Consider the following 14575-nt stretch of genomic DNA (forward strand, 5'->3'; position numbering starts at 1 on the left):
TGAATATATGTCTAGCATGAGCTGATAATTCTGAAGGAGAGAAATCACAATTAACTGCCTCTGAATTAGTAGAATCCAAGGATGAGGTTTAAATGAAAAATTACCATGTTTCAGGTAATTTATTTAAAATAGCTACTTATAATAAGAAAAAGGAGGCAAACTTGATGACATTTAGCAAAGGATATGTTTTATCTTTCTAAATTATGGATGGCTTTTGAAGAATAAATTCAGACTCCTTTCTTGGCACTCTTTTAATTTATTTTGCCCAAGAAGAGATGCTTAAATACATCAGTTTATTTCAGTTCAGTTTTTTTCTTTTCCTAATTATGAAACTGAGCAATTTTTATACCACTTTGTTTAATGAAAACATTATTCAACTACATATAAATGAGTTAAAAATATTCTGAAAACAATTGCCCTCCTGTGCATGTTGAGAAATTGCTAATTCTATGTCTGTTGAATCCCTGCATTATGTTTTAATGCTTAACTCAAATATCACCTTCTTCAAAGAGTTTTCACCTCTTTCAAAGAGTTTTACTAATAAAGTAAAATTAAAATTCAGTTTCCCCAGCTGGATATGATGTCTCTTTCTTTCAGATGTTACAACTTTAGTTTTTATATCTTGCAGCATTGGCCATATTTTACCTTACATTGTAGTACTTGTTATTTGTGTACTAGCTCTAGATTTTGGCAGATGATAATTGTTTAGGGCACGGCTTCCTCTTTCTTATTTGTCTTGTATCTTTTTAATCTTTTCTTGGGTTATTGAATATAGTACATATTAACGTGTTGGCTGATTTTCTTGAATACCTGTGGTGTTTCGTTGTGTTGTTGTTCTTCTTTATTCAGTATGAGTGTATAAGTGAATTGAAAATTTATATTGGAAATTCAAGACCACTAAATCAAAACAAGGGTAGAATTTACTGTGTTTTGCCTACTCCAAAAAATGTTGCCTCTAAAGCACATTTTGTAGTTGCCTTTAATTCATAATTAATGTATTCATTTTAGATTGAAGGGTAGAATTATCCCTCAAAAATAATTAAAAGGCTTTATTTATTCTAAGCACAGCCTGTATGATTTTACAGATAATTCACCATTTAAGTTTCATGTTTCCAGAATGAAAAACTCGAGTATTTTATATTAGTTATTATATGTATGCTACTTGAAGTTTTTATTTGTTATTCTTCTAAAATATCTCTAACACTGTCATAATATATCTATTTTCTAGGGATGAATGAAGCATAAATAGCCAAATTACTTCTGATTTACTTTTACCCTATATTTTGAAAAAGCCAGGGAGGGCCCTTTTGAGTAAGTAGCCTTTTTGAGTAGAACAACACATCGGATATTTGCCTTTATTTTAACAAAGTAAAATTAAAAATTCAGTTACTCAGTTATGCTCAAAAGTCAAATGTAGTTATGATGATTATTTTGGATTTTTTGATAGGATGCTGGAGATTGTGTATTTCATGTTGTTGAGTGTCTGCAATGTTTTATTACTTAGGCTTGGTTTTGATAAACAGTTGATTGTTTTCAGTTTAGTTTGATCATCTTGAGACTTCTTTTTAAGTTTTGCTAAGGTTGTTCCAGAGTATCTTTTACTCTGAAGTTAGCTTATCCCCATTATTAAGATCAGATCTTCTGATGTCTAAACTTAATGCCAAAGGGGGTCAATTTGGACTCCCCACTGTTGCTGGTAGGAACCTGGACCTGGGGAGTCTTCAGCTTACATCTTCCCAATAACATTTTAAGCAGCCTCATGGAATTTTACCTTGTGCATGTGGGTCTTAGGATTCAGCATAGATTCAAGGAACTCCTAAGCAGATTTTTAGAGTTCCCTTTGTACATACCTATCCTTTCTGAACTCTGATATCTTTATCCTCCACTCAGTAGGATCACTTTCTCTGCTTGGAATACCCTCCATGCTTCATGACCTGAAATATCATGCTCTCCAGGCAGAAACTGGGGTGATCGTAGTACTTACCTTCTTTGTTCTTTTTCTCTCAGGTTCCATGCTCTTGTGCTTCCTGTGATTTAATTTCTGGAAAAACTAGCCAATTATTCAGTTATTTAAGTCAGAGGGTAAATCCAATCCCAATTATTCTACCATGGCTGGAAGTGGAATTTAAATTTTAGTGTGAATAAATGTCATTAAATAGAACTGTACAGTTGGTAGTTTGGAGTTACATATTTGGGAGCCATCCACAAAGAGATAAGGATGAAATCAGGAATGCCATGTTGACATTTAGAGTGAGGATTGAGAGTACAAGCATGCCCTAACAGTAAATTTTACTCAATGCCACTGTCATTGAACTCTGTAAACCATGGAGCTGGCCTAATCTAACAATTCTTGTGTTTGCCTTTTAACCAACATATCACTCTCCAGGAAATAAAATGCCACCCACTAGAACTGTTTATCCTTGAAAATAACTCTGATATTTCCAACAATATTCATCATGTAAGAGCAAAAAGAAAATAATGTGATTTCTACAGATTTTATTACCAATGTTGGCCTGGCTGGTAAGAAAGGTGGTCATCAGTCTATTCCAAAGAACCAAGAAATGGATCTATAGTGTTTTTTTTTTTCCCCTTAATGTGATTAAAAAAGCACTAGTACATATGCAGATGCCAAACTTTTATTTAAAACATATATTCCTTGGCTTTTCATTTCTTAGTTGATTCTTAGAGCATTGCCTTGAGGAGTCTAATAGATCAGGTTGCAAGATTTTAAAAATAATTCCTGGCTTTACTACCTTCTTAACCAAACTTGAATAACTGATCAAGAAATTGTTTACCCATGGCTAATCTGAAAGAAAATATTAGGCAGAAATACAGCCCTTGTTTATAATGCTGTCATACTCTTGATTTTACATGAATAAAATGTTTATGAAATTTACTTTTGTTATAAGGATGTGTTTGTAATGTTGAGTGTCCAATATAAAGTTTAAATATTCTCAGAGGTAATAATGAAGAGCTTAATTTGGAACATTTTATGTTACTTAGTTGCTCTTAATTTCAGTAGTAGCTACTTTAAATGCATAGTGAGTAAATTATCAAGCATAGCCAATTTAGATGTCTTTTTACCACTTTAATGTGTAATTTAGAAGTGGCATTTAAAGTGAATTTTTAAAAATCAGATACACATATTAGTTATTTTCCTAATTATAAGATTTTAGAAGAGTTCTCAGTTAAAAATGTGTTTGTCAATGTTCAAGTGTATGAATTAGCTAGTGTTCTTCAGTGATCACCAGTGTTACAGATTGTGCCCTTGTTGAGATTTTATTTTCACCATGTTTCCTTTAAATTATTAGGCACTTTAGGAGATGATGACTAGCAAATAAGTGCTTAATAAATATTTGTTGAATGAGTGACTGACCAAATGAATGAATTTCAAGGCCTTAAAAATAATAAACCTGTAAGTGCTGGAATACTTAGAAATAAAAGTTGTACTCTGTTTAATGAAGCGCACATACCTACTCTGACAAGCTCAGAAATCACTTTTTTTTTTTGTTTTTACATACTGTAAGTCCTTTAGTAAACATAGGAGCCATTAGTTAAGTGGATAAAAAATAAGGTTAAGAAGAAAAATTTCAGCACAAGATACCCAGCCTACTAATTTGCTGATCACTGATGAACACTACACATGCTGTTTTATTACTGATATGCACTATTGGTTTAATTAAAGGCAGCTTACAGAATTAATTCTGGTTAAGTCCCTTCTTTAATTGCAAGGTCATATTTTTCTTACGTTAAATTTTCTAATTGAATTTATGACTTCTAATGCTTTTTCTCTTCCACAGCATTTAATGGAATGTATTGTTGGTTTCTGACAGAAGGGTTCCAGTAATAAATGACCACCTATTATAGAAAACATACAAAACGTCATGTACTCCAACAAAACAGTAAATGGAGATTACATTATTGTATTCCATCTACCATCTGACCTGAGCCATATTGTATTTTCTTTTTCATTGATAGATAGGTGGTTTATTCCTTTGAACTTGCTTCTGCAAAATAGATTTAAAAATGAAAACAACTACAAATTGTTTAATCATTAGGCAGGAACAAATTTTGGATAAATAAATCAAGATGTATTTTTAAGTATATATTAAGTTATTAGGGGTATTTTTCTACTTCAGTTAACAATACACTCTTCATCTTTTGTATTATTAAATTTTCTTCTTAAGAAAGTCAGTGAAACTTAGGGATTCGAGGTTACCTAAGTCTACTACTGATAAGCAGTTGAAGTCACTGTGCTATCTGTTCAATCTAATTATTTACTTTTTGACTGTTTGCTTTTTAAGGGTTAAAGCAAGGTGCACCAACCATGACAGGCAAAACACAGACCAGCAACGTCACCAATAAGAATGACCCCAAGTCCATCAACTCCCGCGTTTTCATCGGCAATCTAAATACAGCCATTGTCAAGAAAGTTGACATTGAAGCCATTTTTTCAAAGTATGGGAAAATAGTTGGATGTTCAGTGCACAAAGGTTATGCATTTGTGCAGTACATGAGTGAGCGACACGCGAGAGCTGCAGTGGCCGGAGAAAATGCCAGGGTCATCGCGGGCCAACCACTTGGTAAGTCATACTCAGCGGTGGATTTCACGGTAGTGCTAGTCTCTGCACATACCTGGGCATGGGCTTCATTCTTTAAAAGGCAATGCCACCACACTACCTGTCTCTTCTTCAACCAGGTATCGTGCTTGTATCTCTATAATTTATATTTTTGTTCTCATATTATTTTATGTATGTCTTATGATATCTACAAATTTATAAACGTGAGGTCAAGTCTGCTTTGTAATATTTTTGTTACCTCCACCAATCCTAATACAGTCAGGCAAATAAAATATATTCATCGTGTTTAGCTGTATTTGACTTGAAATGGTCTCTTTTTTTTTCCAGGAGACTTGATCGTAATCTAAGCATAACTTTTGCTTATTATATACTTGTAGTATTTGCTAGGAGGGGCTAATGTATCTAATGTATTTTCCTCATTTCCTCTTTTGGGTAGGGGGTGAGGAGGTAGAAAAATCACAAAAGTAAGTAAAATTTTAGAAGTAGAGAAGAAATGTAATCCACTCTTTCTGGTTGTTAACCTTGTACCTTTTGCCTGTTCTGTCATATGCAGCAATCAGATTTGTATCCCAGGCTAAGGAATCATATAAGATTATCAAACAAAGGAGAAGAATGTACTCTGAAGCAATATAAAAAGACATTGGAGGAAAGATTCTGTAGGTAATATATAGATTTTTAAAATTAGACAGTCATTTAGATATTTTCCCACATGAAGAAAAATGTAATTGATACATCCATGATTTGCTGATTTATATCTCCTGGCCTGTCCAGATTCATATAATCACATTGACTATCCAACATCTTCTTGTGGCTATCCAACAGGCATTTCAGCTTCACATGCCCAAAACAAAACTCTTGATTCTCTTTATCCCAGGCTGCTCCATCACAATAACTAGAACCCCCACATACCCAGTATTTTAAAGAAAAATCTTACAGGTCAACCTTGATTCTTCTCTTTCCCCCCCATTCCAAATATAATCCATCCTCATCAAGTTTTCTTGCTTCCAGTATATCCCTAACCCAGCCAGCTTTTAAATCTGTACCAGTGGCCTTCTCATACAGGACATTATCTGTCACAGTGACTACTGAAATAACCCCTCTAATAGGTCTGCCTGTTTGCTCCCTTGTTTCATTCCTTGCTGTGCTTAAAACTTACCTCCCCAGAGAGGATTTTCCTGATCAGCCTATCTAAACTAAAATAGTCTTCTGCCCTCTTGCTTTCCTTCTCTGCTCCATTGCTCTGCTTTCCATTTTTTTTCATAATCCCATGATATCTGAAATTGCACACCTGGTTTATGATGTTGCCTGTCAAGTCCTTAGACATAAAGCTGAAGGAGCATATTAAAGAAACAATATATAGTGTTAAGAATATTATGAGCCTTATCAAGTTATGTAAAACAGTTAAGAAAAATTAGGGGGCAGTTCCATAATTCATCAAAATGAGAGTGAAGCCTTGAGATAACAGACCTGAGGGGATAAAGAGATTTTTTTTTTTTTATTTAAATGCCTTCTCTAGACCCACAAATACCCATCATCATAAAGCAATATAATTTTTATTTACACTCTTCTCATTCATTTTCTTATATTTTAAAGAAAGGTAATGCTTTCAAAAAGACTTAATAAGTTTTACATTTGTCCCTTTTGGTTTTCCTTAATCTCCCATTCTGCTTCCTTACCTAGACATGGGATTTTCCAACCATTTTCATTTTTCTTTCTATGTTGAAGTTCTTTTTTCAGGGCCACATCCCAGCCAATTTCAAAGAAAATTCCACTTATTGCCTGTATCTTGTTTGTTTATGAAACTAGCACATATTTTGTAAAGCTATGATTATTTTTTGTTTAATTGATTATTAAAATAAGGTTAATTAAATGGTCAGTTCACTTATTAATGAGCTGTAGCTGGTTATCCTGAGTCCCCTTTTGTGCCAGTTTGAATGTATTATGTCCCCCAAAATGACATTATCTTTGATGCAATCTTGTGTAGGCAGACGTGTATTAGTGTTGATTAGGTTGTAATTCTTTGATTGAGTGTTTCAAAGGAGATGTGACTCATCCAACTGTAGGTGATAACTCTGATTAGATAATTTCCATGGAGGTGTGGCCCTGCCCATTCAGTGTGGAGCACTGATCTTGCTGTAGCCAAGAGGGACACTTCTAAGAACGCACAGGAGCAGAGAGAGGAGCTGCAGCTTACAGAGACATTTTGGAGATGCCTTTGAAAGCAGACTTTTGCTCCAGAGAAACTAAGAGAGGACAAACACCCCAAAAGCAACCAAGAGTGACATTTTTGAGGAGCTGTGGCCTAGAGAGGAACATCCTGGGAGAAAGCCATTTTGAAACCAGAACTTTGGAGCAGTCGCCAGCCCACATGCCTTCTCAGCTAACAGTGGTTTTCGGATGCCATTGGCCATCCTCCAGTGAAGGTACCCATTTTGTTGATGATTTGCCTTGGACACTTTATGGCCCTAAGACTGTAACTGTGTAACCAGATAAACCCCCTTTATAAAAGCCAATCCATTTCTGGTGTTTTGCAAAAAGGCAGCACTAGCAAACCAGAACAGATTTTGGTACCAGAGAAGTGGGATGCTGCTGAGCTTGCAAATACCAAACATGTTGGAACAGCTTTTTAAATGGATAAGGGGAAGATTCTGGAAGAATTGTGAGGAGCTTGATAGAAAAGGCCTCAACTGCTTTGAAGAGACTGTTGGTAGAAATATGGACTCTAAAGATACTTCTGCTGAGGCCTTGAGCAGAAGTGATGAACTTGTCATTACCAACTGGAAGGAAGGCAATCCTTTTTTTAAAGTGGCAGAGATTTTGGCAAAATTGGGTCCTGGTGTTGGGTGGAAGGCAGAATTTGAAAATGAAAGCTGGGATACTTAGTTGAGATTTCGATGCTAAATATCGAAAGTGTGACCTGGCTTCTCCTTGCGGCTTATAGTAAAATGTGAAAACAAAGGAATAAGCTGAGAAATGAACTCTTGGTTTCAAAGAAACCAGAACTTGATGGCCTGAAAAACTCAGGGCTTCCAGGGGCTGGAACCCCAGAAGCTATAGCCCCACTGGAGGATTTAAGCGGACACGGAACCCAGCTGCCATTTCAGTACAAGCCAAGATTGGAGATAGAGTTATCCAGAAAGGATTTGCGGAAAGTCCTATTGTCTGATGGCTTTGACCCCTGTGTGCTTCATGCGAAGCCAACAGAATTTTTGCGAGATCTTTATAGACAGAGCTGCTGCCAGTCTGGACTGGAGGAGACAGACAAGGAACAAATTGAAGGAAAAATTACCTCAAAGACAGAGCCATTGAGGTTGAGGTCTGGAGTCAAGAGGTCTCGGGCTGGGAGAGTGGAGCAGCCCACACGCATGGAAATGGTGTTTGCCCCGGAGGCAGAGCACAGGCCTTCCACCTCGATGTTCAGGAAGAGTGCTGCCACTCCAGGCCCCAAAGAAGGTAGAGCATATTCCCCGGGAATTGGGGAGAGCCTGGCTGCCATCCCACTGTTCGGAGAGGGGAAAGCCTTTGCCCCGGAGAGGCAGAGTCCTGGTGGGACCCCAATGTTTGAGGAGGGTGGGGCTGAGAAGAAGGTGGACTCCCCAATGTGTGGATATGTTGGAGCACTCACCTCAGCATTTGGAGAGAAAAGGGTTGTAGTGTAAGCCTCTGGAAAATGTGGGACTGCTGCTCTCCCAAGCCCCAAGGATAAAACGTCATTCTATAAACGACTCTCAGACTTGGAAATCTAATGGAGTTTGTCCTGCGGGCTTTAAAAACTGTTTTGGTCCCTCAAACCCTGTTTTCCTTACTGTTTCTCCTATGGCAATGGGAATGTTTATCATATGTCTGTCCCTCCTTTGTATATTGAAAGTATATAACTTGTTCTAAGTTTTGCAGGTCCACAGTCAGAGAGGAATTTTACTTTAGGACACGCCTGTAACTGACTTTGATGTGATCCTGTAGTTACCTACCGTTGCTGAAATGATTTAAGTTTGTGTGATATTGTGATGGGATGAATGTATTTTAATATTGAAAGATCATGTCATTTTGGGGTCCAGGAGGTGGAATGTGCCAGTTTGAATGTATTATGGCCCCCGAACACCATTATCTTTGATGCAATCTTGTGTGGGCAGATGTGTTAGTGTTGATTAGATTGTAATTCTTTGATTGAGTGTTTGCATGGAGAAGCAACCCACCCAATTGTGGGTGATAACTCTGATTGGGTAATTTCCATGGAGGTGTTGGCCCTGCCCATTCAGCATGGGCCTTGATTGGTTTACTAGAGCACTATATAAGCTCAGACAGAAGGAGTGAGCTTGCTACAGCCAAGAGGGACACTTTGAAGAATGCATGAAAACTGAGAGAGGAGCTGCAGCTTACAGAGACATTTTGGAGATGGCCTTTGAAAGCAGACTTTTGCTCCAGAGAAGCTAAGAGAGGACAAATACCCCAAGAGCAGCTAAAAGTGACATTTTTGAGGAGCTGCAGCCTAGAGAGGAACGTCCTGGGAGAAAGCCATTTTGAAAGCAGAACTCTGGAGCAGTCGCCAGCCACGTGCCTTCCCAGCTAACAGAGGTTTTCCAGATGCCATTGGCCATTCTCCAGTGAATGTACCTGATTGTTGATGATTTACCTTGGACACTTTATGGCCTTAAGACTGTAACTTTTTAACTAAATAAACCCCCTTTATAAAACCGATCCATTTCTGCTGTTTTGTGAAAAGGCAGCACTAGCAAACTGGAACACCTTTTCTATCATTGCTCATTGGGTTGTTTTCCTTTGAGAACAATGCAATGAGGACAGAGAAACATCCACAATAAAATGTTAAGGCCTTACTTACAGCCACCCAAGGAGAAAAAAAAATTATGACACCATTTCACTTTGCTTAGAGAGGTACAGAGTTAAATTGTGCCATTTCTCATTTCCAGACACCCCTCTCGGATTTTCTTTTGGTGTCCTCATGCTAATCTCTATAGCATGAATCTTAATCAGCCATAATCAACCTTTCTGCCTACTCCAAGTCAATAACTTTATTCCTTTAGTTGAAATCTAGTGTTTTGCCACTTTGTCTGAAGCTTAATGTCTTTTTATACAAAGCCAAGTGCTTAGCTATTTAACTAATAACTTTGGTTTTCAGGTCAAGTGCTTGAATATACCCACCTTTTCTTAAACCATTTGCTATAGATTCAGACAAAAGCAAAAGCATGTCTCCAATAGTTCTCTGCAGGAAGTTAATTCCTTAGTTAAGCATTGAATGAGACCCTTAATTTTCCAGGAGGTGTATCCACTTCAAGCTTTAAGTACTGTTCTTTTGTTTGCTGACTTGGGCAAAACTTGGGTTCAGGTAAATCAGTTTCTTGCCTGTTAGGTTTTTTGACTCTGATATAAACCTTTGATGATGTACACCCTCCATACAACCCTGTAAACTCTTAATATGAAGTCATTTGATCAAAGATTGAGTAATATACCCTTGTTATATGGAATTGATCCTAACTTCATGTAGCACAATGTATCAAACATGCTCCTTTATCTTTAGAGTAGGAAGAAAATTAATATCAATTAATCCATGCTTTGCACTAGTTTTTTTTTTTAATCATCATTTTATTGAGATATATTCACATACCACGCAGTCATACAAAACAAATTGTACTTTCGATTGTTTACAGTACCATTACATAGTTGTACATTCATCACCTAAATCAATCCCTGACACCTTCATTAGCACACACACAAAAATAACAAGAATAATAATTAGAGTGAAAAAGAGCAATTGAATTAAAAAAGAACACTGGGTACCTTTGTCTGTTTGTTTCCTTCCCCTGTTTTTCTACACATCCATCCATAAATTAGACAAAGTGGAGTGTGGTCCTTATGGCTTTCCCAATCCCATTGTCACCCCTCATAAGCTACATTTTTATACAACTGTCTTCGAGATTCATGGGTTCTGGGTTGTAGTTTGATAGTTTCAGGTATCCACCACCAGCTACCCCAATTCTTTAGAACCTAAAAAGGGTTGTCTAAAGTGTGCGTAAGAGTGCCCACCAGAGTGACCTCTCAGCTCGTTTTGGAATCTCTCTGCCACTGAAGCTTATTTCATTTCCTTTCACATCCCCCTTTTGGTCAAGAAGATGTTCTCCGTCCCACGATGCCAGGTCTACATTCCTCCCCGGGAGTCATATTCCACGTTGCCAGGGAGATTCACTCCCCTGGGTGTCTGATCCCACGTAGGGGGGAGGGCAGTGATTTCACCTTTCAAGTTGGCTTAGCCAGAGAGAGAGGGCCACATCTGAGCAACAAAGAGGCATTCAGGAGGAGACTCTTAGGCACAAATATAGGGAGGCCTAGCCTCTCCTTTGCAGCAACTGTCTTCCCAAGGGTAAAACTTATGGTAGAGGGCTCAACCCATCAAACCACCAGTCACCTATGTCTGTGGTCATGTTAGCAACCATGGAGGTGGGGTATGCAAATACCCCTGCATTCTCCACAGGCTCCTCAAGGGGGCACTACATCTTTTTTTTTTTCCTTGTTTTTCTTTTTTTTTTTTTTTTAACTTTCCCTTCTTTTTTAAATCAACTGTATGAAAAAAAAGTTAAAAAGAAAACAAACATACAATAAAAGAACATTTCAAAGAGACCATAACAAGGGAGTAAGAAAAAGACAACTAACCTAAGATAACTGCTTAACTTCCAACATGTTCCTACTTTACCCCAAGAAAGTTACATAATATAGCAACATTTCTGTGAACTTGTTCCTACTATATCCATCAGAAATTAACACACCATAGTCATTTCTGGGCATCCCCAGAACGTTAAATAGCTTACCTGTTCTTCTTGGATTATTGTTCCCCCTTCCTTAATTGCTCTCTACTGCTAGTTCCCCTACATTCTACATTATAAACCATTTGTTTTACATTTTTCAAAGTTCACATTAGTGGTAGCATATAATATTTCTCTTTTTGTGCCTGGCTTATTTCGCTCAGCATTATGTCTTCAAGGTTCATCCATGTTGTCATATGTTTCACCAGATCGTTCCTTCTTACTGCCGTGTAGTATTCCATCGTGTGTATATACCACATTTTATTTATCCACTCATCTGTTGAAGGACATTTGGGTTTTTCCATCTCTTGGCAATTGTGAATAATGCTGCTATGATAGATACTAAATAAATTATTGTGGCGATAGCACTGTTCGTGTCATTGCTTTCCGATCTTCCGGGTATATACCGAGAAGTGCAATCGCTGGATCGAATGGTAGCTCTATATCTAGTTTTCTAAGGAACCGCCAGACTGACTTCCAGAGTGGCTGAACCATTATACAGTCCCACCAACAATGAATAAGAGTTCCAATTTCTCCACATCCCCTCCAGCATTTGTAGTTTCCTGTTTGTTTAATGGCAGCCATTCTAACCGGTGTTAGATAGTATCTCATTGTGGTCTTAATTTGCATCTCTCTAATAGCTAGTGAAGCTGAACATTTTTTCATGTGTTTCTTGGCCATTTGTATTTCCTCTTCAGAGAACTGTCTTTTCATATCTTTTGCCCATTTTATAATTGGGCTGTCTGTACTATTGTCATTGAGTTGTAGGATTTCTTTGTATATGCAAGATATCAGTCTTTTGTCAGATACATGGTTTCCAAAAATTTTTTCCCATTGAGTTGGCTGCCTCTTTACCTTTTTGAGAAATTCCTTTGAGGTGCAGAAACTTCTAAGCTTGAGGAGTTCCCATTTATCTATTTTCTCTTTTGTTGCTTGTGCTTTGGGTGTAAAGTCTAGGAAGTGGCCGCCTAATACAAGGTCTTGAAGATGTTTTCCTACATTATCTTCTAGGAGTTTTATGGTACTTTCTTTTATATTGAGATCTTTTGTCCATTTTGAGTTAATTTTTGTGTAGGGGGTGAGGTAGGGGTCCTCTTTCATTCTTTTGGATATGGATATCCAACTCTCCCAGCCCCATTTGTTGAAAAGACCATTATGGCTCAGTTCAGTGACTTTGGGGGCCTTATCAAAGATCAGTCGGCCATAGATCTGAGGGTCTATCTCTGAATTCTCAATTCGATTCCATTGATCTATATGTCTATCTTTGTGCCAGTACCATGCTGTTTTGGCAACTGTGGCTTTATAATAAGCTTCAAAGTCAGGGAGTGTAAGCCCTCCCACTTCGTTTTTCTTTTTTAGAGTGTCTTTAGCAATTCGAGGCATCTTCCCTTTCCAAATAAATTTGATAACTAGTTTTTCCAAGTCTGCAAAGTAGGTTGTTGGAATTTTGATTGGGATTGCATTGAATCTGTAGATGAGTTTGGGTAGAATTGACATCTTAATGACATTTAGCCTTCCTATCCATGAACATGGAATATTTTTCCATCTTTTAAGGTCCCCTTCTATTTCTTTTAGTAGAGTTATGTAGTTTTCTTTGTATAGGTCTTTTACATCTTTGGTTGATTCCTAGGTACTTGATTTTTTTAGTTGCTATTGAAAATGGTATCTTTTTCTTGAGTGTCTCTTCAGTTTGTTCATTTCTAGCATATAGAAACATTACTGACTTATGTGCATTAATCTTGTATCCCGCTACTTTGCTAAATTTGTTTATTAGCTCTAGTAGCTGTATCGTCGATTTCTCAGGGTTTTCTAGATATAAGAGCATATCATCTGCAAACAATGACAGTTTTACTTCTTCTTTTCCAATTTGGATGCCTTTTATTTCTTTGTCTTGCCGGATTGCCCTGGCTAGCACTTCCAGCACAATGTTGAATAACAGTGGTGACAGCGGGCATCCTTGTCTTGTTCCTGATCTTAGAGGGAAGGGTTTCAGTCTCTCACCATTGAGTACTATGCTGGCTGTGGGTTTTTCATATATGCTCTTTATCATGTTGAGGAAGTTTCCTTCAATTCCTACCTTTTGAAGTGTTTTTATCAAAAAGGGATGTTGGATTTTGTCAAATGCTTTTTCAGCATCTATTGAGATGATCAATTGATTTTTCCCTTTCGAGTTTTTAATGTGTTGTAATACATTGATTGTTTTTCTTATGTTGAACCATCCTTGCATGCCTGGAATGAACCCCACTTGGTCATGGTGTATGATTTTTTTAATGTGTCTTTGGATTCGATTTTCAAGTATTTTGTTGAGGATTTTTGCATCTATATTCATTAGGGAGATTGGCCGGTAGTTTTCCTTTTTTGTAGCATCTTTGCCTGGTTTTGGTATTAGATTGATGTTAGCTTCATAAAATGAGTTAGGTAGTATTCCATTTTTTTCAATGTTTTGAAAGAGTTTGAGTAAGATTGGTGTCAGTTCTTTCTGGAAAGTTTGGTAGAATTCCCCTGTGAAGCCATCTGGCCCTGGGCATTTATTTGTGGGAAGATTTTTGATGACTGATTGGATCTCTTTGCTTGTGATGGGTTGGTTGAGGTCTTCTATTTCTTCTCTGGTCAGTCTAGGTTGTTCATATGTTTCCAGGAAGTTGTCCATTTCTTCTACATTATCCAGTTTGTTGCCATACAGTTGTTCATAATATCCTCTTATAATTCTTTTAATTTCTTCAGGATCTGCAGTTATGTCACCTTTTTCATTCATTATTTTGTTTATATGGGTCTTCTCTCTTTTTGATTTTGTCAGTCTAGCTAGGGGCTTGTCAATCTTGTTGATCTTCTCAAAGAACCAACTTTTGGTGATATTTATCCCCTCTATTGTTTTTTTTGTTCTCTATGTCATTTATTTCTGCTTTAATCCTTGTTATTTCTTTTCTTGTACTTGGTTTAGGATTGGTTTGCTGTTCATTTTCTAGCTTCTTCAGTTGATCCATTAGTTCTTTGATTTTGGCTCTTTCTTCCTTTTTAATATATGTGTTTAGTGCTATAAATTTCCCCCTTAGCACTGCTTTTGCTGCATCCCATAGGTTTTGGTATGTTGTGTTCTCATTTTCATTCGTCTCTATATATTTAGCAATTTCTCTTGCTATTTCTTCTTTAACCCACTGATTGTTTAGGAGTGTGTTGTTTAAC

The 14575-nt window shown here is 37.1% G+C and overlaps 1 protein-coding gene across 7 annotated transcripts in view; it reads left to right on the forward strand.

Moving 5' to 3' along the window:
* The window catches only part of RALYL (RALY RNA binding protein like), a 727077-nt gene that overhangs the window by 333090 nt on the left and 379412 nt on the right, over positions 1 to 14575 (forward strand). For 6 of the 7 annotated variants that reach the window (XM_037802772.1, XM_037802774.1, XM_037802768.1 and 3 more), the window contains one exon: positions 4305 to 4583. The exons of the other annotated variant lie outside the window; for it this stretch is intronic. In XM_037802772.1, coding sequence (XP_037658700.1) covers positions 4328 to 4583 — 256 coding nt within the window. In that variant the 5' untranslated portion in view covers positions 4305 to 4327. The remainder of the gene's footprint in view (positions 1 to 4304; positions 4584 to 14575) is intronic. 7 annotated transcript variants of the gene reach the window in all.

The sequence above is a fragment of the Choloepus didactylus genome, chromosome 14 (genome assembly GCF_015220235.1).
Source record: "Choloepus didactylus isolate mChoDid1 chromosome 14, mChoDid1.pri, whole genome shotgun sequence".
NCBI classification, from domain to species: domain Eukaryota; kingdom Metazoa; phylum Chordata; class Mammalia; order Pilosa; family Megalonychidae; genus Choloepus; species Choloepus didactylus.